The sequence below is a fragment of the Chiloscyllium plagiosum genome, unplaced genomic scaffold (assembly GCF_037043375.1).
Source record: "Chiloscyllium plagiosum isolate Xiang-an unplaced genomic scaffold, Cpla_swu_hap1 HiC_scaffold_12, whole genome shotgun sequence".
NCBI classification, from domain to species: domain Eukaryota; kingdom Metazoa; phylum Chordata; class Chondrichthyes; order Orectolobiformes; family Hemiscylliidae; genus Chiloscyllium; species Chiloscyllium plagiosum.
This window is the reverse complement of record NW_028270150.1, coordinates 106341880-106366450: the sequence shown is the minus strand read 5'-3', so window position 1 is coordinate 106366450 and position 24571 is coordinate 106341880. Positions and strand designations below refer to the sequence as shown.

The following is a 24571-nucleotide window of genomic DNA, read 5'->3' as shown; positions in this document are numbered from 1 at the left end:
TGAAATTTGTCATTGTGGAAGAGTGTAAGTTACAATTAGAGCGAGGCCACTCAAAAAAGTGTCTTTATACTACTCGTTATAGGCAAATAATTATTCACAGACGTGTTGTTAATGATGGTACAGGAGACACAATCCTTGTAGTATAAACACTGCAGAAATTCTGATAATTTAATTAGTCTTAACTAGCTCCATAACACTGGTGGGGGCATTTTTTATAGGCAAGTTGTTATTGGACCAGGTTTTCCTGTAGCAAGGTATCTAATAGCATATACCATTAGTTAAACTTGCTGCTGCATCTTTCAGCCTGGACAATTTCTAGAGAATAACGGGACAATGAGGGCATGGGCCAAACATTAGGATACCTCCCTAAACAGTCAGTTTGGAGGAATGTCAAATAAACAGGGCAAGGATTGAGGAGGAAATTGAATACACAAGAATGTATGTATTTAATCTCCTCTCAGGTATGGAGAGAGGAATAGATAAGAAAAGATAACATTAAAAAGTAGGAAAAGTAAGAAATAAAGTTAACATCTCCTTGAAAATCTCAATACCTGAAGGTGAAACCCTACATTCACAATGGGACATTTTCAATCCAGAGAGGTTGGTTGTCACGTCTCCTTTATAATGACCCACACTGTTAAAAGTGTTTTTGATTTTCTAATGATAAAACTCAACTTGCTGCAACATGTTTAATCAGCAAATACAGCAAGTACCTATCGGAGAAATGGGAGGCTGAGAGTGCAATATCGTCTTTGTAATGTTAGTCAGAGAATGAAGCAGTTTGGCCTTCAGCTTTGTGAATATTGGTGTTTTAATGTGCATCTATACTTCACCTGAAATTACTCTCCTGTTTTGTGATAACTTAACGGTATCAGTCAGTAAACCCAGATTTAACAGTTTGACATCGATCTTAGCAGTCTGTCTTGGTAGCACTGTCATTTGAGTCAAACTCTTTCTCCATAATCCTGGATAAATCTCAAACTAATCCCACTGCTCTAATCTTTCCCCATTGCCCCACATAATTCGCAAACTGTATTTCCCTGTTTTCCCCATCCATCCATCATTAAATAATGATGGACCTGCTTTCCAATCTTCAACATCATTTTTAATTGTGAAATTCCTCTACCCCCCTTTTTGATTGAAACCATTAGCATTACTTCTGTGATTCCCCAAATCAAACAAACCATAGAATCACAGAACACCTGCAATGTGGAAAGAGCCCATCAAGTCTGAACTAATCCTCCGAAGAGCATTCCTTTAACCCCAGTTTGCCACAGCTACCTAGCCTGCACATCTCTGGTCACTATGGAGCAATTTAGTGTGGCCAATCAAACTAACCTGCACATCTTTTGACTGTGGGAGGAAATTGGAGTACCCTGTGGGAACCCACACAGACAGTCACTCAAGGCTGGAATTCAACCTAGGTCCCTCGTGCTGTGAGGCAGCAGGGCTATCCACTGAGCTACATGGTGCCCAAAACCTCTTTGCCTCTATTAGGTCTCCGATTCACTGAGGTGTAGAGGCATATTATCCTGAAGGGACATTGCTATTGTGATGGGTCTCTACCATTGGATGCTTGCTGATGCACTGGACGACAATAGGGTATAGGTTTATGGCTTTGATCCCTCACAATGTTTCCACCAGTTTTCCTCCTAACTATTTTGACATTTCTACCTCTTCCTCCTTTCTCACCCAAACCCACCTACACTTTCCAGTCTACCTTCTACACTGGCCCCCTTCACAATGGCCTAGTTGCACCTACTGATTTCACTTCTTGCTCTAACCCTATCCCCCTCCACATTTCACTGTCCTCTCTCTTCCTTTCATTTCCTCTGACCCTCTGCATCTGCTTTCCTTTCACCACCTCCCTCCCTTTCCTCCTCCCCTTCACCTCCTGCTGCTCCCTACTCGCTTCCAATCTACCCTCCATTCTTCCACTCCTTCCACCCACCTTGTCTCAGTCTCCTCCAAATCTCTATACCTCCATCCCAATCCCATCTGCCATCTCCCCCATCCTTCTTTCCTCAACTTTCTTTCCCTCTCTAAACTTGCCTTCTTTGGTTTCTCCATACTCCTTTCTCTTCCAGTTCCCCCTTCCACTTTCTCTCCTCATCTCTCCCAACTTATTCAATTCCCTCCCCTTCCTCCATCTCCTCCTCTTTCTTTTCCCTGCCTTCTCCTTCCCTTCTGCCTACCCTTCCTTCACACCAACATCCTAGGGGTTACCATTGATCAGAATTTCAACTGGACTCACCATATCAATACAGTAGCTGTAAGAGCAAATCAGAGGATCAGATCCCACAGCGGCTAACTCACTGCCTGACTCCCCAAAGCCTGTCCACTCCGACACGGCACAAGTCAGGAGTGTGATGGAGTACTCCCCATTTGCCTGGATGGATGCAACTCCAACAACACACAAGAAGCTTAATACCATTCAAGAAAAAGCAGTCCACTTGATTGGCACCACATCCACAAACATCCACTCCCTCCACCATTGACACTCAGTAGCAGCAGTGTGTACTATCTACAAGATGCACTGCAGAAATTCACCAAGGCTCGTTAGACAGCACTTTCCAAGCCCATGACCACTTTCACTGACAAGGACAGCAGATACAAAAGAACACCACCAGCTGCATGTTCCCCTCCAAACCACTCACCTTCCTCAATTGGAAATAGATCACCGTTCCTTCGTTGTCTCTGAGTCAAGATCTTGGGACTTCTTCCACAATAGCAAATTGTCCTTATACCAAATGGGCTGAAGTGGTTCATGAAGACAACTCACCACTCCCACCACTAGGGATGGACAATCAATGCTAGTCCAGCTAATGACACCCACATCCATGAAGGAAATAAAAAAAACGAACAGGAGACTCAGTGAGCCAACTGATGTCATTTGTATAATGTGGGGGACTGTAGATAAGCAGTGTCATTGAATTGGAAGAAAATCATTCAGCCCTTCAAGCTTGTAGCATAGGCATATACAGAAAGTGTAAAAGGCATATCCAAACCCATCGTCACCCAAATCCAATCCATCTCCATGGATGACCAAAGCAACATAAAGCGATGAGCTGGCTTACAGAGCTTTGTTTGCCAAGCTGAACTGTAAGCAACTGCATTTCCATTTATAATTGCACATGAAGTTTCCTTGCCAAACAATCTGGCCTATCATGTCTGTACTGGCTCACCAAAGGGACATTTCATCTATTGTCATTCCACCACATACTCCCCCTTTTCAGATACTATCAATGCTTGTCTTTCATTCCAGGTGGAAGAGACACTGCTGGACTAGGTGGGAAAGGTGGTCCCTATCGTTTGGATGCAGGGCACAAAGTGTACCAAGTGTCACAGGCTGAAAAGGACGCAGTGCCAGAAGAAGTGAAAAGAGCTGCAAGAGCGATGGCTGAGAAAGCCTTCAAGGAAAGGTGGGTGCACTGAGCCTGTCATCATAACAGAACACCGTGTCTTTCTTTTTTAATTCATGCCAATAATTAAAGGAGCGAATTCATGTCTTCAGCCTGGAAATAACTGCAATTTCAAGGGAAGGTGACATATTGAATAGAGAGTAAGAATTCACACTGTTACTCTTCCCCTTCCTGACTCACTTGTGGAACCATTGGGAGTGAACAGGCCGAAGTGGGGAGAAAGAGATGGTGAGGCAGGGTGCAGAGAAGGTGAAGGATAAAAAAAAAATGGGAAAAAGAGAAAATTTATGAAGAAATTATGCATTCTGTCACAACAGCTTTCCATATCACCTCTTAATGAAATGCAGAGAAAATGTGGGGGACACAGAGTTCATGAATATAGAATAGCCATTAATAAATCCAACAGGCAATCCAGAAGAAAACCTCTCTACCTTGAGATTGGTGACGATGTGCAACTTGTTGCCCAGGGAATCACTGTATTGATTAAAAATAGGTACTTTTAAAGCTAGGTTGGGGAGGAGGCTCATGTGGAGCATAAATACCAGCATAGACTGTTCAGCTGTTGTCAAATTGATGGAATAAGTAAACACCCCTTTATTTGAAATTTACTTTAGCCCCTCCACATTGTTGAGCAACTCTGGAAATAAAAAGCTAGATAAAGAATAAAAGAGAGCTCCCATACCTCTGTCATTTGTTATTCTCAAGTTGTCTGCTCGGAAGACCCAGCCTGGTGTGACTCTGTCTGATTCCACCACCAGCTTCAGATCTCACTGATACCCATCCATCCTGTGATTGTATGACCAAGATTAGAATGTTTCCAAGTGGGGAGTCCTAGAAAGGGATTGCATGTCATTTAACTTTGTCCTCTGCACGAGCTCATTTTAATCCACTTCTACGTGAGGAAAGGAAGAATTAGCATTTATGTCGCGTAATTCACAGCCTTACAGTGTCCCAGAGTCCCTTACAGTTGATGACGTGATGGGGAACTCGGATATCATTGAATATTCAAATGCTCACGCTAATGCTCTGTGTTCAATTCCACCACAACAGTTTGTGGAATTTAAACCGATGAAGAAAACCTTGAAACAAAAGCTAGTCTCAGTATGGAGACCATGACAACTATCATTAATTATCTTAAAAACCCAACTGTATTCCTGCAGAGAAGGATATCGACCATCTGTATTCAGTCTATATGTGACATCAGGCTAATACAGCATAATTAACTCTTGTGTAAATCAATGAACTGCAGATGCTGAAAATCTGAAACAAAAACAGAAATTGCTGGAGAAACTCAGCAGGTTTGGCAGCATCTACAGAGAAAAAATAGTTAATGTGTCAAGTCCAGTGATTCTTCTCAGGGGCAGCATGATGGCTCAGTGGTTAGCATTGCTGCCTCACAGTGCGAGGGACCTGGGTTGGGGAGGTCAATGTTAAATTGCTCATAGTGTTCAGGGATGTTTAGGTTAGATGCATTAGTCAGGTGTACGTGTAGAGTACTAGAGTAGAGGAATGGTTCTGTGTGGGTTACTCTTCAGCGGGTCGGTGTGGACTTGTTGGGCTGGATGGCCCGTTTCTGCACCGTAGGGATTCTATGATTTTTTGGAAAAGGTGGTAATGTGTACTGAAGATGGGGTGGGGAAGGAGTGAACAGTTAGGCAGACAAAGTGGTGGATGATAATGAGGAAGAAAGATAAACTGTTAATAGGGACTGTATGTACGTGAGAATGGGTTGGCGTGCTGAAAGCAGACCATCGTGATGTGGGGGTTGGTAAAGGACTTCAGAAAGCGTGTTCAGGCCCTGAAATTGTTGAATTCAGTATTGGCTATGTTAAATTGTGAGGACTGCAGATGCTGGAGATCAGAGCTGAAAATATGTTGCTGGAAAAGCGCAGCAGGTCAGGCAGCATCCAAGGAACAGGAGAATCGACGTTTCGGGCATAAGCCCTTCTTCAGGAATGAGGAAAGTGTGCCACGCAGGCTAAGATAAAAGTATTCAGTATTTCTAAGAATTCAGTATTGAGTCATGAAAGCTGAAGTGATGGGGAACGCGAATATCCTTTCTCTTCCCTCTCATAACACTGATACGGTCCTCCTGGTCCTCACTTTAATAGCATCCGCGTCCAAAGGATCAAAAGATACCATTTACTCCACCTCCAACATGATGCTAGCACCAGACATGCATTCCCCTCCCCTCCCTATCAGCATGCAGTCACAATAGCACCTGCCCGTTTACTTCCTCCTTCCTCAATATCCACGAGCCCCAGACACACCATCCAGTTGAAGCAACACTTTACCTGCACTTCACTCAATCGAATCTACTGTATTCACTACTCGCAATGTAGTCTCCTCTACACTGGGGAGATGAAATGCAAACTGGGCAAACACATTGCAGAACACCCATGTTGTGTCTGCAAAAATGACCCTGAGCCTCCAGTTACTATGTTTGTCTCGGGCTTGCTACAATGCTCCAGTGAAGCTTTCACAACAACATCTCATCTTGCTGCCGTCTTCAGCACTCAACATTGAGTTCAATCATTTTAGAACCTGAGCACTCTGTACCCATGTCCTTGACTCGCTCCCACGTTCTAGGCCCTATCACCACACGGACTGCTTTCAGCCTAAGTCACCCATTTTCACATATTTATGGTCCCCATTAGCATCCATTAATTTTTCCATAAATTTTCTCTCCCTGGGCTCCATCTCTTTGCTTATCCATTCATTCCTTCCCCACCCTCGGTCTTCAGTTGTACACCATCTTTTCCTATCTGCTATCAGTTCTGAAGAAGGGTTACTGGAGACAAAACTTGAACTCTGCTTTCTTTCCACAGAAGCTGCCAGGCTTGCTGTGTTTCTCCGGTAATTTCTGTGGTGGATGTTTAGCTGCCGTCTGAAACGGCCGAGTGAGCACATCAGTTCAAGACAATGAGGGATAGGCAAAAAATGCTCATCTTGCCTCATCCAATGAAAGAGTAAATAAAAATATTACTTTTACGGTGAAAGCTAATTTGCCACAGTCTACTAAGGGCCATAGGCATCTCTTTCCATTAGAGAAAAGCTATTGATTATCTCGAAGGGGCAGCACTCTACAAACTTATAGGAGGTGAGGAGTCGGGCCTGCATAAACCACCACAGCCAGTACATGGATTAAAGCTGGGACAGTGGCCAACTGAGCTAACTAATCAGTACCTGTTCTTTTAAGAAATGTAATTTACATGCTGCAAGATCTCAAAATTAGCAATGTGATAAAGATCAGGTTTCTTTACTGACGATGTCAGTTGAGTGACTCAAACCACTACACAGTTGCCTTGCCTTTCTCCAAAATACCATCCTGAATCTTCTGGGTCCATCCGAGAAACAGATGGAGATTCATTTTTGTGTTGGTTTTGAAAGATTGTTTACCAGGCACCCAGTACCACACTGTATAGTCAACCTACGTTTGAACTTAAGTCTCTGGATTGAGATCTGAACCCAGAACCTCCAACTCAGTTGAGATCCCTGCCAACTGAGCCATTAATATTACTGCCAAATGAAGAGTTATCCACTATCATTCACAACATTTAATTCACTGCTACAGAAGGCTGTGGAGGCAGGTCATTGAATATATTTATGACGCAGACAGATAGGTTCTTTATTGTCAAAGGGATCAAAGGTTATGGGGAGAAAGCAGGAAAATAGGGTTGAGAAACTTATCAGCCATGATTGCATGGCGGAGTAGACTCAATGGGCTGAATGGCTTAATTTCTGCTCCTGTGTCTTATGTTCTAATATGGAGGCAACTCAAAGGTATCTTTTGGCACATTCCTAAAGAAGCAATGACTGTCAATTTTCTTCCTCAACTTTCACTTTGCCACCCATTCCATTATGCTGTATTCTTGCATTCCTTTACATTACTGATGTGCAGCCCCTTCATCAACTTCTGGACTCACTCACTATCAATCTGTGTCTCCAAACATGGACACATGATCATCACTGTTCCAGGCTGACTCCAACAAGCAGCTTTGCCCCACCACAGAGAAAATGGAGTCTCCAAATGTGTATGGCCCATCCAAACGTGTGAACAGAACTTTGTAACCAAGATAAATAGAACTTACTGTGAAAGAGAAGTGCTGCAGAAAATGGAAATCTGAAATGAAAACAAAAAGTGCTGAAAACACTCGGGAGATTAGGCACCATCTGTGGAGAGAGAAACAGTGTAAACATTTCAGATTGATGAGCTTTCATTAGAACTAGTCAGAGTTAAGGAAAAAGAAAAAGCAAATGACAGACCCGTTTTAATATTCTTTCTAGGCCAGCCGTTAAAACTCATTCCCAGCTGCCCTAGAGAAGGTGGTAGTGAGCTGTCTTCTTGAACTGCTACAATCCACTACATAAAGAGACACCCACACTGCTGTTAGGGAGGGAGTTCCAGGATTTTGGCCCAGCATCAGCAAAGGAACAGCGGTATATTTCCAAATCAGAATGGTTCATGGTTCGGAGGGCCTTATGTAAGCTTCTTTCTAGTGTAAACAACTTTGAGTATAGGATTTCCGAAAACCTTTTTCATTTTCATTGGGAATGGCACATTAAATGTGTGAACAGACCTTTGTTTGTCCTCTCATGAAATCCTTCCAATTTCTTGTCAGGATCAACACTTCACTTTTAGGATTTTCTGTGAATTATTCTGCTGCATGAAAGAAGCTATTTACAAAGTCTACAGTGAATTGTGAACTAGGCACATCTGCTTTTTAAACCACTCAAAAAGCTATTGCTTAATATCGAAACATCTAACCAACCATAGACACAACCAATGAACATTGAATATGCTGGAAAATATAAGTGCAGTCTATTCTGAGAGTGAGTTTTAAAAAGACCATACAGAGTTTGTTCGTTGTATTAAAATCAAAACAGCTCTGTTTCATATTCTGTAGCTATTCATGAAGCTTGTCATGTAAGCTCTGTCATCTACAGGATCATTCTTACTTAATCCTGGGAATTCTTCGTATCAACTGAGGATGATATACTAATTGTGGACTTGACTTAGTGTCATCTTGTACATTATTATCTCATTCCAGAAAGCTAACACCATTGTAGCATCGTGCGTATCCTTTTAATACTCAACCACAGTAAACCCCTTTAATACACAAACAGTGCACCTTTTAATACTCCAACATAATTAAATCACTTGAATACTCAAACCACATTCAGTGCACCCTTTTAATACTCAACACCTTTAAAACTCAAACACAGTAAACTCCTTTCATACTCAAACATAAAGTGCTTTAGTATGCATTGAATTCTCAAATACAATAAACTGTAACAGAGAAGCAAGAATAAGCCATTCAGCCACTTAAGCTGTTTCACTTTCCCTTGTACTAATGATTATGTGTGCCACAATTCCATTTCTTACTCAAGTGTGCAGTGCACTCTTTCCTACTCAAACACATTCAATGTATCCCTCTAAATTTTTTATTGTAATTATCTTCTTGAAGGGAGATAACTCACATTGTGGAAACTATCGAGATGCCCCTATGTACACAGCAGGGAAAGACTTGGCACACATTCTTCTGAATCGCCAATTTCCTCTGGTTGTTGGAATCTTGCCAGAGACCAAGTGTGACTTCAGACATTCCAGAAGAAGCTCTGAGATTGTCTTTGTTGCCAGGAAAATAAAAAAAAATGCGAACAGCACCAAGAGTGCTGCATTGCATTCATCGGCCTGAGCAAAGCATTTAGTCAGAGGATTTGGATGTTGAGAAACTTCATCAGTACCCTTAACTGTTTTATGATATCGCTGCAAATATCCTGAGTGGAAGATCTGTTGAATACTATACCCATGTCTTCCACTCTTAGCTACTCCTATTGATCAACTACAAATTACTCTTTCATTGAATCATAGTATCCCACCAGGGATGAAAGATGCCATTCGGCTCAATGATTCAGCACCGACCCTATGAATGGCATTCCACCCAGACTCCTATCCCACCCCTGCATCTCCAAGTTTCCCATAAGTAGCTCACCCTGGACATTATGAAACAATTTAGCATGGCCAACCCACCTGACCTGCACATCTTTGGACTGTGGGAGGAAACCGGAGCACCTGAAGGAAACCTATGCAGACACAGGGAGAACGTGTAAACTCCATCGAGAGGATCTGTTGAACCTGAGTCCCTAATGCTATGAAACAGTAGAACTAACCACTGAGCCATTTTGCGACCTTTCTTTTCTTTGAAGAGAGCTAAGCCAGCATTTCTGCCTTGGGCCTTGCTGGGCCAGCTCAGAAGGCAATTAAGAATCATATTGCGAGTTTGGAGTAGATTAGATTCGATTAGATTACATTACATTACAGTGTGGAAACAGGCCCTTCGGCCCAACAAGTCCACACCGACCCGCCGAAGCGAAACCCACCCATACCCCTACATTTACCCCTTACCTAACACTACGGGCAATTTAGCATGGCCAATTCACCTGACCCTGCACATCTTTTGGACTGTGGGAGGAAACCGGAGCACCCGGAGGAAACCCACGCAGACACGGGGAGAACGTGCAAACTCCACACAGTCAGTCGCCTGAGGCGAGAATTGAACCCGGGTCTCAAGCGCTGTGAGGCAGCAGTGCTAACCACTGTGCCACCGTGCCGCCCATAAATATAAGGCCAGATCAGGTAAGGACAATAGATTGCCTTAAGGGCATTAGTGAACTAGATGGGGTTTTACAGCAATTAATGTCACTATTCCTGAAAATTGATTGCAATTCCAAACTTAATAGTTGATTGAATATAAATTCCACCATCAGCCATGGTAGGATTTGAACCCATGTCTTCACGTCTTTGTCTTGGGTGATGAGCCCACTGACATTACCACAATACCACTGCCTTACCACTGCCTTAATAATTTCAGCCCAAAGGGCACAGTCAGCAAAACTCTTACCATCATTTCCAAGGCCCTTTCCATTCTATATGTCTATCTGAAAAGAATTGAATGAGTTTCTTCAGTTTGTACCATCACTGAAAGGGAAATATTCTTTTGGAGACAAGTGGGGAAGTTTTAAGAAATTAGCACGCAGATTATCAACATGTTGAACTATGTCTATGGCTAACATGACCTGGAGTAGGACTTGAGCGTGGAACTGCTGGCTGAGAGACTACCCACTGAATCTCAAGATGACTTGAATGACATCAAACTCATTCTTTAGCAGCTCCTAGTAGCATCTACACACCTCAGTTCAAAGTCCAAACTCTAATATCATTGTGATGGGGACATTTTCGTTAGGCAAGGGGAGAATTGGATCTGGAGCAAAGGCAGCTAAATGGATTTGTAGCACACACAATCAATGATATAAGGGTAAGTGAAACAGACCCAAGAGGCTGAATGGCTTACTCTTTTGCAGTCGTGTTATTACAAGAATTGGCTGGCAACTCAGTTAAACAAATTGAGTTAAGGAATCAGGACCATAGAGTCAGAGAGATGTACAGCTTGGAAACAGACCCTTCGGTCCAAGCTGTCCATGCCAACCAGATATCCCAACCCAATCTAGTCCCACCTACCAGCACCCAACCCATATCCCTCCAAACCCTTCCTGTTCATATACCCATCCAAATGCCTCTTAAATGTTGCAATTGTACCAGCCTCCACCACATCCTCTGGCAGGTCATTCCACACACGTATCATCCTCTGTGTAAAAAAGTTGCCCCTTAGGTCTCTTTCATATCTTTCCCCTCTCACCCTCTAATTCTGGACTCCCCGACCCCAGGGAAAAGGCATTGCCTATTTACCCTATCCATGCCTCTCATAATTTTTTAAACCTCTATGAGGTCACACCTCAGCCTCCGACGCTTCAGGGAAAACAGCCCCAGCCTGTTCAGTCTCTCCCTATAGCTCAAATCTTCCAATCCTGGCAACATCCATGTAAATCTTTTCTGAACCCTTTCAAGTTTCACAACATCTTCCCAATAGGAAGGAGACCAGAATTGCAAGCAATATTCCAACAGTGGCCTAACCAATGTCTTGTACAGCCACAATATGACCTCTCAACTCCTGTACTCAACACTCTGAATAAAGGAAAGCATACCAAACGCCTTCTTCACTATCCTATCTACCTGCGACTCCACTTTCAAGGAGCTATGAACCTGCACTCCAAGTGCACTTTGTTCAGCAACACTCCCTAGGACCTTACCATTAAGTGTATAAATCCTGCTAAGATTTGCTTTCCTAAAATGCAGCACCTCGCATTTATCTGAATTAAACTCCATCTGCCACTTCTCAGCCCATTGGCCCATCTGGTCCAGATCCTGTTGTAATCTGAGGTAACCCTCTTCGCTGTCCACTACACCTCCAATTTTGGTGTCATCTGCAAACTTACTTACTGTACCTCTTATGCTCGCATCCAAATCATTTATGTAAATGACAAAAAGTAGAGGACCGAGCACCGATCCTTGTGGCACTCCACTGGTCACAGGTCTCCAGTCTGAAAAACAATCCTCCACCACCACCACCCTCTGTTTTCTACCTTTGATCCAGTTCTGTACCCAAATGGTGAGTTCTCCCTGTATTCCATGAGATATATAACCTTGATAATCACTCTTCCATGGGGAACCTTGCCGAACGCCTTACTGAAGTCCATATAGATCACATCTACTGCTCTACCCTCATCAATCTTCTTTGTTACTTCTTCAAAAAACTCAATCAAATTTGTGAGACATGATTTCCCATGCACAAAGCCATGTTGACTATCCCTAATCAGTCCTTGCCGTTCCAAATACATGTACATCCTGTCCCTCAGGATTTCCTCCAACAACTTGCCCACCACCGAGGTCAGGCTCACCTGTCTATAGTTCCCTGGCTTGTCTTTGCCGCCCTTCTTAAACAGTGGCAACACGTTTGCCAACGTCCAGTCTTCTGGCACCTCACCTGTGACTATCGATGATACATCTATCTCAGCAAGAGGCCCAGCAATCACTTCTCTAGCTTCCCACAGAGTTCTTGGGTACACCTGATCAGGTCCTGGGGATTTATCCACCTTTAACCATTTCAAGACATCCAGCACTTCCTCCTCTGTAATCTGGACATTTTGCAAGACGTCACCATCTATTTCCTTACAGTCTATATCTTCCATATCCTTTTCCACAGTAAATACTGATGCAAAATATTCATTTCGTATCTCCCGCATTTTCTGTGGCTCCACACAAAGACCGCCTTGCTGATCTTTGAGGGGCCCTGTTCTCTCCCTAGTTACCTTTTTGTCCTTAATATATTTGTAAAACCCCTTTGGATTCTCCTTAATTCTATTTGCCAAAGCTATCTCATGTCCCCTTTTAGCCCTCCTGATTTCCCTCTTAAGTGTACTCCTACTTCCTTTATTCTCTTCTAAGGATTCACTCGATCTATCCTGTCTATACCTGACATACGCTTCCTTCTTTTTCTTAACCAAACCCTTAATTTCTTTCGTCATCCAGCATTCCCTATACCTACCAGTTTTCCCTTTCACCCTGACAGGAATATACTTTCTCTGGATTCTTGTTATCTCATTTCTGAAGGCTTCCCATTTTCCAGCCGTCCCTTACCTGCAAACATCTGCCTCCAATCAGCTTTCGAAAGTTCTTGCCTAATACCGTCAAAATTGGCCTTTCTCCAATTTAGAACTTCAACTTTTAGATCTGGTCTATCCTTTTCTATTTTAAAACAAATAGAATTATGGTCACTGGCCCCTAAGTGCCCCAAACTGACACCTCAGTCACCTGCCCTGCCTTATTTCCCAAGAGTAGGTCAAGTTTTGCACCTTCTTTCGTAGGTACATCCACATACTAAATCAGAAAACTGTTTTGTACACACTTAACAAATTCCTCTCCATCTAAACTTTTAACACTATGTCAGTCCCAATCGATGTTCGGAAAGTTAAAATCCCCTACCATAACTACCCTATTATTCTTACAGATAACTGACATTTCCTTACAAATTTGTTTCCTCAGAATTAGATGTGTTTTGCCCCAATGATTAGAGAGCAGTTTTACTGGCCACAGTTATTTAGTGGGGGATCAAATATCTGTCAAGTAAGCTAGCTGAATCAGAGTTTGAATACAGTAATGCATTGGATTTTAATCCAGGCTTGATATTTCCTTTCTGTGTCTTTGGTATTTTAGACAAATTTGTATTTGAGGAGCCTATAGCCAACACTCCACTTTGTTTCTATTACAGGTTAAAGGAAATTCATATGAGTGAATATGATGCTGCAACATATGAGAGGTTTTCAGGCGCCATACGCCGACAAGTCCAATCAATACGAGTCATTCTCGACAGCCTACAGGTAAGCTGAAGCTAAGATACTTTGTTTGATATACCAACTTAGAACAAACCTCAAAGTCTGCTTTGACATATGTGATGAATAATCAGTAAGATTGAAATTGCTTACATGTATATGACATTTGTGTCCTCAAAGTGCTTATCATGCCACATTTTGAACTACTATTTTGTTGATAAGCGTGCCAGCCATCTAGTATCCACACCAGCTGCACAAACAGGAAAATAAATGCATGCTCATTTATCTGTTTTGGTTGAAGATTAAATGTTGACCGAGGAGCTTTGCTTTGCTGCATTTCTTCAGCTCATCTTTTGAGAACTTAAAAACACCTGAACAGACAGATGATGCCTTACTTTAAATCTCTTCTCCAACAATACAGCTTCTTGTGTTATGGACCAAACCAAAACCCCTCAAAATATATGAACAGTATAGTCTGGAGCCTAACTTTTTATTTTAGTTAAAGGCAAAAAGTGCTATGTTCCAAGTGTGATTTGATTGGTCTATAATACAGTTAAAAAAACAAATTTTTAAAAAATTGGCGTAACTTTACTTTATTGAAATACTTAATATATTATTTAACAACTAATTATCAACAGTTCCATTATAGCAGCATCCCACAAACACACCCTTGGCAAAGGCAAATTCAGCAAAACAGACTTTCCTTACATGCTATCGCCTCTTCAGTCCAGGAGAAAGGAACATCAAAATAATCTATGTCGCAGCAGAGAAAGAGCTATAAAAAGCAGCTTCAATAGCCAAGTCCAAACTCCAACTGAAAACAAAACTAAAACCCTGGGTTTGTGTGAGCCTGACTCCAGCCACACGTCCTTCTTTTATCTAATTTAAAAAGAACATTGGAGGAGCTCCAAGCTGTTTACCCACTGCTTCTGAAGCGGATATTCTCTTTCCACTGTGACAACACTTCTCTGCAAGAAAGACAGGACAGAGCAACTCTCTCTTAAAGGCACAGTGCTATTTCATAAATGAATCTCTACTTTCACAGAGTCCCTACAGTGTGGAAACAGGCCCTTCAGCCCGACAAGTCCACACTGACCCTCTGAAAAGTAATCCACCCAGACCCATTTGCCTGCCCTATTATTCTACATTTCCCCTGATTAATGCACCTAACCTACACATCCCTGAACACTACAGGCAATTTAGCATGGCCAACCCACCTAACCTGTACATCTTTGGACCGTGGGAGGAAACTGGAACACCCGAAAGAAACCCACACAGACAAGGGGGTAATGTGCAAATTCCACACAGTCGCCTGAGGTTGGAATTGATCTCGGGTCCCTGGCGCTATGATGCACCAGTGCTAGCCACTGTGCCGCCCTGGCGTTTGGTGCCCTGACATCGAGACTCTAGACTAGGGGGCACTGTTTTAAAATTAGTTGGTCACATTAACACGAGCATAACACTAAATATCAGGCATGAGGGGATTTTGTTTTCCCCTCTCTGAGTCGTAGGACTTTGGAACTCTCTGCTGCATAAGGCAGTGGAGGCAGGGTCTTTGAATAGTTTTAAAGTTGGATAGATGCTCGTGAAGTGACCAGTCATGAGTTATCAGGAATAGATGGGAATGTGGAATTCCAAACACAACCAGCTAAGCTGTGATCTTATTGAATGCCAATGTGAGCTTGAGGGATCTAATGGCCTTCGCTGCTCCCAAGTTGTACACTGGCAGCTGTCCCACCTGAGGTCCTCCTACTAATCCAGCCTCACGACCGGCAAACTTTTAATTAAAGTAGTTTTGAGTTTTCTAAATGTTCGCAAACGATTAACAGCGACGTAAACAATGTAACTTGCAATCAAGGTGTTGAATTAAGCTGCTGGTGTCACCTGTATCATGTTTGCAGTTTCCTTGGATACAGAGAGAGATAAAGAACCGACAGTAACTTTGTCTTAGTAGCAACACCAGTCTGAGATGGGTGTACATTGTCTTTATAGAAGTTCAGGGATCTAACGAGCGGGTTAGACAAAGGAGAGTCAATGGATGTTATCTCTCTGGATTTTCAGAAGACCTTTGATAAAGTGCCACACAGGAGGCTGCTGAGTAAGATAAGGGCCCATGGTGTTGGAGGCCAGATACTAGCATGGATAGAAGATTGGCTGTCTGGCAGAAGGCAGAGAGTGGGGATAAAAAGTTCCTTCTCAGGATGGAAACCAACGACTAGTGGTGTTCGACAAAGGTTGGTGTTGGGACTACAACTTTTCACTTTATACATTAATGACCTGGATGAAGGAACTGAGGGCATTCTGGCTAAGTTCGCTCATGATGCAAAGACAGGGAGAGGGACAGGTAGTGTTGAGGAGGCAGGGAGGCTGCAGAAAGATTTAGATAGGTCAGGAGGGTGGGCAGATGAAATACAACATAGAAATGTGTCAGGCCATGCACTTTGGTAGGAACAATAGAGACATGGACTATTTTCTAAATGAGGAGAAAATTCAGAAATTGTAACTGCAAATACACTTGGAAGTCCAAGTCCAGGTTTCTCTTCAGGTAAACTTGCAGGTTGAGTCAGTAGTTAGGAAGGTAAATACACTGTTGTCATTTGACTTGAGAGGACTAGAGTATAAATGCAGGAATGTCCTTCTGAGGCTTTATAAGGTTCTGATCAGACCACATTGGAGTACTGTGAGCAATTCTGGGTCCTGTACCTCAGGAAAGGTGTATTTGCCCTGAGTGGGTCCAGAGGAGATTCTTGAAAATGATCCCAGGATTGAAAGGCTTAACATATGAGTGACGTTTGAGGATTCTGGGACTATACGGGTTGGAGTTTAGAAAGATGAGGGGGTATCTGATTGAAACTTTGACAATATTGAATGGCCTGGACAGAGTGGATGTTTGGCAGAAGAGACTAGGACCCAAGAGCACAGCCTTAGAATAAAGAGAAGACCTTTTATAATGGAGATAAGGAGAGTCTTGTTTAGCCAGAGAGTGGTGAATCTGTGGAAATGATTGCCACAGAAAGCTGTGAAGGCTAGGTCATTGAAAACAGAGATAGATTTGAAACAGAGATAGATAAGTTCTTGATTGCCATGGGGATTAAATGTTATGGAGAGAAAGCGAGGAAATGGGGTTGAAAAACCTATCAGCCATGATTGAATGGTGGAGCAGACTCCAATGGCCTAATTTCTGCTCCTATGTCTTATGGTCTTATGGCTTCTAAATCCAGTTAGAGAGCAAAAAAATACCCTGTATGGACATTGAAAGCGATGACCAGACTGTCTTGATCGGCCCAACAACTATTGGAAAAGTCAAGGGAAAAACTGAAGAGGAAGAAGGAAGATTGGATGGTGGGGAATATTGAGACATGGACTGAAGGAGGCTTGAAGAAAACCAGGGAAGAAGCAAGGGAACATTAGTGGACCCATTAAATCCAGGGTGATAGTGAACAATTTCAAAGATGTAAGATATTTGGGAAGTAGGATTGTTGTCACTGGAGTGAAGGTAAAATAAGAATCCAATATTAGATTTCAGGAATAATAAAAAGAATATTTTATAATTTCACAGGATGTAGGCACGACTGGCTGAGGTAGAGTTTATTTCCCAATTTTAATTGCCCTGGAGAGTGTGGTGGTGAGTGGCTTTCTTGTACTGCTGCAATCTGTGTGGTATAAGTAGACCCACAGTGCCGTTCATAGAAGTACGGAATCCCTACAGTGTAGAAACAGGCCATTTGGCCCAACAGCTTCTCACCAACTCTTCCATCCTGACTCATTCCCCTCCTCTACAACCCTCCATTTCCCATGATTAATGCACCTAACCTACACACTATGGGCTGAACACTATGGGCAGTTTTAGCATGGCCAATTCACCATGCCAGTTCACCTACACACCTTTGGACTGTGAGAGGAAACGGGAGCACACAGAGGAAACCCACGCAGACACGGGGAGAATGTGCAAACTCCACACAGACAACCACCCAAGGCTGGAATTGAATCTGGTTGTGGAATCTGGAAGAATTCCAGGGTTGCGATCCAGCAACAGTGAAGGAACAGTGCTCTAATGTTGTTGACTCTTCCTTCTGAAATGGCATAAGAAGCCACTCAGTTATGTCAAACCACTACAAACTCTGATGAAGAAATAATACTGGACAGTTCACCTGATAGCACCCTCAGCACTGGAAATGACAATGATAAACTCGGGTACAAAAGGAGGGCAGACTCAGCAAAGGTTATGGTGCAGTGGTGTACTGTCGATAGGAAGTTGTACTGGTGATCTGCAGCAGGTCAAGGAGATTGGTCTCCACCACCTTCTCATGGGCAACTAGGGGCAGACAATAAATGCACCCATATCCCATGAGTGAATTTAAAAACATTGACCCAGATTTTTCACTGACCAGTGAGTCCAGTGCAGATGGAGGTTGAGTAATAGGGACAAAATTGCCTGGGAAATTGACTTTTCTACTGGAACCCTTCAAAAGTCTTTATTTAGTTCAGAGAACTCAATGAGTTTTGAGGAAATTAAGTATAATAGTTACTTAGGAAAAGTTGAAAAATTAAATGCAGAGTCTAGCTCTTGACCACTTATTAAACCAACCCCGCATTTACCTCACACTTTTACTCCCTCCAGACTCTGACCCACTGCTTCCCCCAGGACTCGACCTGAACCCCAGGCAGCTGGACCTGACCCCACCCTTGATGCTGAGCCCCCAGATCTGATCCCGCTCTCCGGGCACCCCACTAATCTCAATTTGTCTTCCCCATCCTGACCCACCTAAACAATCACTTAGTTTCCTTACCACCTTGCGCCCTGGAGACTTACCTCTTACTCATCCGGCACCCTGCAGTCCCAGCTGGTACCCTACTTATCTGACACACTACCCTACCATTACACTTACCTCACGCTTACTTAATGTACTGACCATTTATCAGCAGATGTTAAAGTGACTGTTTGGACATCTACATTTCAGAATACGGCAGTGAGTGTTATGACTGTGTGGTTTGTTTTCCTCCGACTATTCTATGCTATGGAAGACCAGTCAGAATGGAAGAGCGACTTCATATTTCTGAGGAAGACCGGAGTAGAATCTCCTCTCAGAAATGCAGAGCTTCCTTCTTTCATGTAAAAGAAATATAGGAAGGGCCTTCTGCATGGGATTGCTTGACCGGGCCTGCACCAGATGGTGAGGGGAGAACATACTTCATCTTCACCAAGCCACGTGTAGCCAATGCATCTATCTGTGACAATGCTGTAGGAGCGACCAGCTCATTGTCCTTGTGGAAACAAAGTCCCACCTACACAGAGATGATACCCTGAATTGTGTGGTGTAACACATTTACTATGCTCAATGGTATGGATTTTGCACAGATCTAGAAATCCAATGAGGCTCAACAGGCCATCAACATCAGCAGAATTGTGTTCATTCACAGTCTGTAACTTCCTAGCCTGACATACCCCGCTCCCCACTCTACCATTGCCATCAAGCTCCGTAATCAATCCTGGTTCAATGAAGAGGGAAGGAGGGCAATACCAGGAACAGCACCAGGTATACCTGAAGATGACCTGTTAACCTAGTGATGCTATAAAACAGGACAATTTGCATGCCAAACATTGTAAACTGCCTGTAAACTGCAAGCCCACAGCCAGTGGATCAGATCTAAGCTCTGTAGTCCTGCAACATTCTATCATGAATAGTAGAACATAGAACATAGAACATAGAAGAATACAGCGCAGTACAGGCCCTTGGGCCCTCGATGTTGCGCCGATCCAAGCCCACCTAAACTACACTAACCCACTATCCTCCATATACCTATCCAATGCCCTCTTAAATGCCCATAAAGAGGGAGAGTCCACCACTGTTACTGGCAGGGCATTCCATGAACTAACGACTCGCTGAGTGAAGAACCTACCCCTAACATCAGTCCTATATCTACCCCCCCTTAATTTAAAGCTATTGACGGACAATTAAACAACCCAGCGCATCAGTGCAAAAGACAAGGCTGAAACATTTGCAGCAATCTTCAGCCAGAAATGCCAAGTGGATGACTCATCTCAGCTTCCACCAGTGATGCCCAAGTGCCAGTCTTCTGGCAATTTGATTAATTCCATATGATTATCATGAAATAGTTAGAGGCAATGTATACTGAAAAGGCAATGGGTCCTGCTAATATTCAAGCAATATTAGTGAAGTCATATTCCAGAACTTGCCTCATCACGAGCCAAACTGGTTCAGTACGGCCACAGCACTAGTGTCGCCCCAATAGTGTGGAAAATTGTCCTATACACAAAAAGCAGGGCAAATCCAATCCAGCCAATTACCACTCCAAGAGTACTCTTAATTCATAGATTATTCATAGAATCTCCACAGTGTGGAAACAGACCATTCGGCCCAACAACTCTGAAGAGTCATCCACCTAGACCCATTCCCCCACCTATTACTCTACATTTACCCCTGACTAATACCCCTAACCTCCACATTCCTGAATACTATGGACAAGTTAGCATGGCCAGTTCACGTAACCTGCACATCTTTGGATTGTGGGAGGAAACTGGAGCACCCGGAGGAAAAGTGGTAAAAGTCATTAACAGCAGCACTTGCTCGGCAATAACCTGCTTACATGGAGTCATGCCAGACACATAGAAAGGTGGTTATGGTTGTTGGAAGTCAGTCATCTCGGCTCTAGGATATTTGTGCAGGAGTTCCTCAGGGTACTGTCCTAGGCCCAACCATCTCCAGCTGCTTCATCAATGGCCTTCCCTCCATCATACTCAGCGTTAAGGAAAAATAGACTGAAAGGAAAGGGAGATGGTGAAGGAAGAGATCAGTGCTGTAATGAGAAATGACAGGGGGATCAAGATGTGGAATCAGTCTGGATAAATATAAGAAATAACAAAGGAAAGAAATACTTAGTAGGAGTAATCTACAGGTCCTCAAACAGTAATTCTGCAGTGGGTAACAGTTTAAACCAGGAAACATTAGAAGCTTGCAAGAAAGGTACGGCAATAATCATGTGTGATTTTAACAAGCACGTGGATTGGAAGAATCCAGTTGACAAGGGTAGCTTGAAGGCAGGGTTCATTGAATATATTAGAGTCTGTTTCTTGGAGCAGTATGTTGTGGAACCAACCAAAGAGCAAGCTAATCTGGATTTGGTATTGTGTAATGAGGAGAGATTAATTGATGACATAATAGTTAAGGATCCTCTCGGGAGTGGTTACCAAAGTAGAATAGAATTCAAAATTCAGTTTGGGGGGTGAGAAAGTGGAATCCCACGGTAGTGTTCTGAAATTAAACAAAGGAAATTATATAGGCATGAGAACAGGTTTGGCCTGAGTAGATTGGGCAGGAAGGCTTCATGGTAAGACAGTGGATGAGCAGTAGCAGATGTTTAAGGAGCTACTCAGTTCCTCACAACTAAAATATCCCAATGAGAAAGAAAGATAGTAAGAGGGGGTGGGGGTTAAAAAAAATCTATGGCTAAATAATGAGGTCATGGACAATATAAAATCAAAAACTAAAGTATACCTTATTGCAAAGGCCAGTGGTAGGCACGAAGTTTGGGAAACTTTCAAACATAAACAAAGAGATACTGAAAAATTAATAAAAAGAGTTAAGGGAAGTTACAAAAGAAAACTAGCGCAAAACATCAAAAAGGATAGCAAAAGCTTCTAGTGGTACATAAAATGGAAGAGAGTCACTAAATTGAATGTTGATCCCTTGGAAGATGAAACCGGAGAGTTAATAGTGGGGAACACCGAGATGACAGAGGTGCTGAATCAATACTTTGCCTCAGTTTTCACAGTGGAGGACAGTAGTACCACTCCTGTTGGAATAGGCAAGTCAGAGGCAATAGATAAGGTAAAACATAGAGTAATCAACATCAGTAGGGAAAAGGTACTAAGCAAATTAGTAGGATTGAGGACAGACAAGTCCCCCGAGTCTGGTGACCTACATCCTAAGGTATTAAAGGAAGTAGCAGGGGAGATAGTAGATCCATTGGTTTGCAATATTCCAAAATTTGGTGGACATGGGAAAGGTTCTAGAAAGCTTGGAAAATAGCTAATAGCCCTTATCCAAAAAGGGAGAGAGACAAAATGTGGGAAATTACATACCAGTTAGTTTAACATCTGTTGTTGGGAAAGTGTTAGAAGCAATTTCAGGATATGTGGAAAGTCAAAACACTATCCATCAGAGTCAGCAAGGTTTTATAAAGAGCAAATCATGTTTGACTAATTTGCTAGAATTCTTCGAAGATGTAACAAGCAAAGTGGATAATGGGGATGCTGTAGATGTAATTTATCTGGACTTCCGGAAGGTGTTTGATGAGGTGCCACGCAAAAGGTTAATTCACAAGGTTGGATCATGCGGGATTAGGGGTCATTTATTAGCCTGGAGAGATTACTGACTGGAGAGATAAATGGGTTTTTTCTTGATGGTAAGACCTAGTGGGGTGCCACAGAGTTCGGACCCTGAACACCAGCTATTTACATTCAACATTAACGACTTGGATAGAAGGCTCGACAGCCAGATCTGCAGATGACATAAAAATATGCAGGATGTTAAATTGCAATGAGGAAATAAGAACCTTACAAATGGATACGAATAGGTTTGGAGAGTGGGCCAAAATGTGACCGATGGAGTTTAACGTGGATAAGTGCAAGTTCCTGCATTTGGGTCAAAAAAATGGGAAGGTGACCCATGGGAGGAGACTTTGGTGACTCCAGTGCAGAGGCATCTAGGTGTACCCATTCACGAGTCACAGAAAACTAACATTCAGGTACAGCAGATAATACAGAAAGTGAATAGCTAACGAAATAGAATATTAAAGGTAAGGAAGCATTGTTGCAACCATACAAGGTATTGGTGAGACCGCATCTGGAGTATTGTGCACAGTTTTAGTTCCCTTATTTGAAGAACGATATAATAGCATTGGGGGCAGTTCAGAGGAGCTTCACTAGATTAATTCCAGAGATAAGGGGTTTGTCATATGAAAAGAGATTGAACAGTTTTGGCCTATACTCTCTGGAATGTAGAAGTATGAGGGGAGATCAAATTGAGGTATTCAAGCTGATAAAGTAAATGTGGAGCGGATACATCCTATTGTGAGGCATTTTAGGACAAGAGGTCGTAGTCTTAGGATAAGGGGTAGCAAGTTTAAAACAGAGTTAAAGAGAAACTACTTCTCCCAAAGGGCTGTGAATCTGTGGAATTTGTTACCCCAAAGTGTGGTGCATGCTGGGATAGTGAGTCAATTTAAGGAAGAGTTAGACAGATTTTTAATTGTTAATGGGTTGAAGGGATATGGAGAGGAGGCAGGCAAATGAAGGTAAGGAGCATATCAGCCATGATCGAATGGTGGAGTACACTCAGTGGGCTGAATCTTAAGAACTTAGACTTATAAGGTCAGAAATGGGGATGTTCACACAGTGGTCAGTACCATTCACGATTCCTCAGATGCTGAAACGATCCATATCGACTCAGCAGCCCACTCAGAACATCCTGTCTATCTGTGCAAAATTCTGTAAGTATGTCACAGATCTTTTCCCTGATATCTATATTCACATCATCCCTCTCAACACCACAAAGTATTCATTTAAATCTATATCTGCAGGCTCCATGCACAAATTATCACTGTAGTCCTTAATGGACCCTAATCTTTCCCTCTTTATCCTTAATCTATTTAGAGTCATAGAGATGTACAGCACGGAAACAGACCCTTCGGTCCAACTTATCCATGCAACCAGATATCCTAAATTAATTTAGTCCCATTTGCCAGCACTTGGTCGATATTCCTCTAAACCCTTTTCATTCATATACCCATCCAGATGCCTTTTAAATGCTGTAATTGTACCAGCTTCCACTACTTTCTCTGGCAACTCATTCCATACACACACCACTCTTTGCGTGAAAAGGTTGCCCCCTAGGTCCCTTTGAAATCTTTCCCCTCTCACCCTAAATCTATGCCCTCTAGTTCTGGATTCCCCCAGCCCAGGGAAAATACATAGTCTATTTATCCTATCCATGTTCTTCATAATTTTGTAAACCTCTATAAGGTCACCCCTCAGCCTCCGATGCTCCAGGGAAAACAGCCTTAGCCTGTTCAGCCTCTTCCTATAACTCAAATCCTCCAACCCTGGCAACATCCTTGTATATCTTTTCTGAACCCTTCCAAGTTTCACAACATCTTTCCAATAGGAGGGAGACCAGAATTGTACATGATACGTGTAAAATAACTTAGGATTTTCCTTTACTTTAGTTGACATATTCCAAATGTTTACTTGTTCCAGCAATTGTTATTCAGGCACTAGACTGCGCAAGGAGCAAAAGAGTCTGAAATTTACTTTATGTGAATCATCACGATGAAGACATTTATTAAAATACTTCAGTGTTTTGAGTCATAGAGCGTCCTACAGCACAGATACAGCCCTTTGACCCAAACTGGTCCGTGCTGACCAAAATGTCCATCCATGCTAACCCCATTTCCCTGTACTTGGCCCATATCCTTCTAAACCTTTAGAGCATAGAACATTACAGCGCAGTACAGGCCTTCAGCCCTCAATATTGCGCCAACTGTGGTACCAATCTGAAGCCCATCTAACCCACACTATTCTATTGTCATGCATATGTTTATCCAATGACCACTTTAATGCCCTTAAAGTTGGCGAGTCTACTACTGTTGTAGGCAGGATGTTCCAAGTCCTTACTACTCTCTGAGTAAGGAATCTACCTCTGACATCTCTCCTATACTTATGACCCCTCAATTTAAGGCTATGTCCCCTCGTGCTAGCCATCACCATCTGAGGAAAAAGGCTCTCACTATCCACTCTATCACATCCTCTGATCATCTTGTATGTCTCAATTAAGTCACCTCTCAATCTTCTTCTCTCTAACAAAAACAGCCTCAAGTCCCTCAGCCTTTCCTCATAA

At 42.7% G+C, this 24571-nt stretch overlaps 1 protein-coding gene and 1 long non-coding RNA gene across 6 annotated transcripts in view; one reads left to right on the top strand and one right to left on the bottom strand.

Moving 5' to 3' along the window:
- Window positions 1-7685, bottom strand: part of LOC148148682 (uncharacterized) — a 33742-nt gene extending 26057 nt beyond the window's left edge. Inside the window, exon 1 of one of the 2 annotated variants that reach the window (XR_015758953.1) lies at window positions 7514-7685. This is a non-coding gene — a long non-coding RNA (uncharacterized LOC148148682). Of the gene's footprint in view, window positions 1-4104; window positions 4348-7513 lie in introns of those variants that run through there. The other variant, XR_015758952.1, reaches the window with a different exon arrangement.
- The window catches only part of vwa8 (von Willebrand factor A domain containing 8), a 367132-nt gene that overhangs the window by 286890 nt on the left and 55671 nt on the right, over window positions 1-24571 (top strand). For all 4 annotated transcript variants that reach the window (XM_087993166.1, XM_087993165.1, XM_087993168.1 and 1 more), the window contains 2 exons: window positions 3266-3422; window positions 13592-13700. In XM_087993166.1, the coding sequence (XP_087849292.1) occupies window positions 3266-3422; window positions 13592-13700 (266 nt within the window). The remainder of the gene's footprint in view (window positions 1-3265; window positions 3423-13591; window positions 13701-24571) is intronic.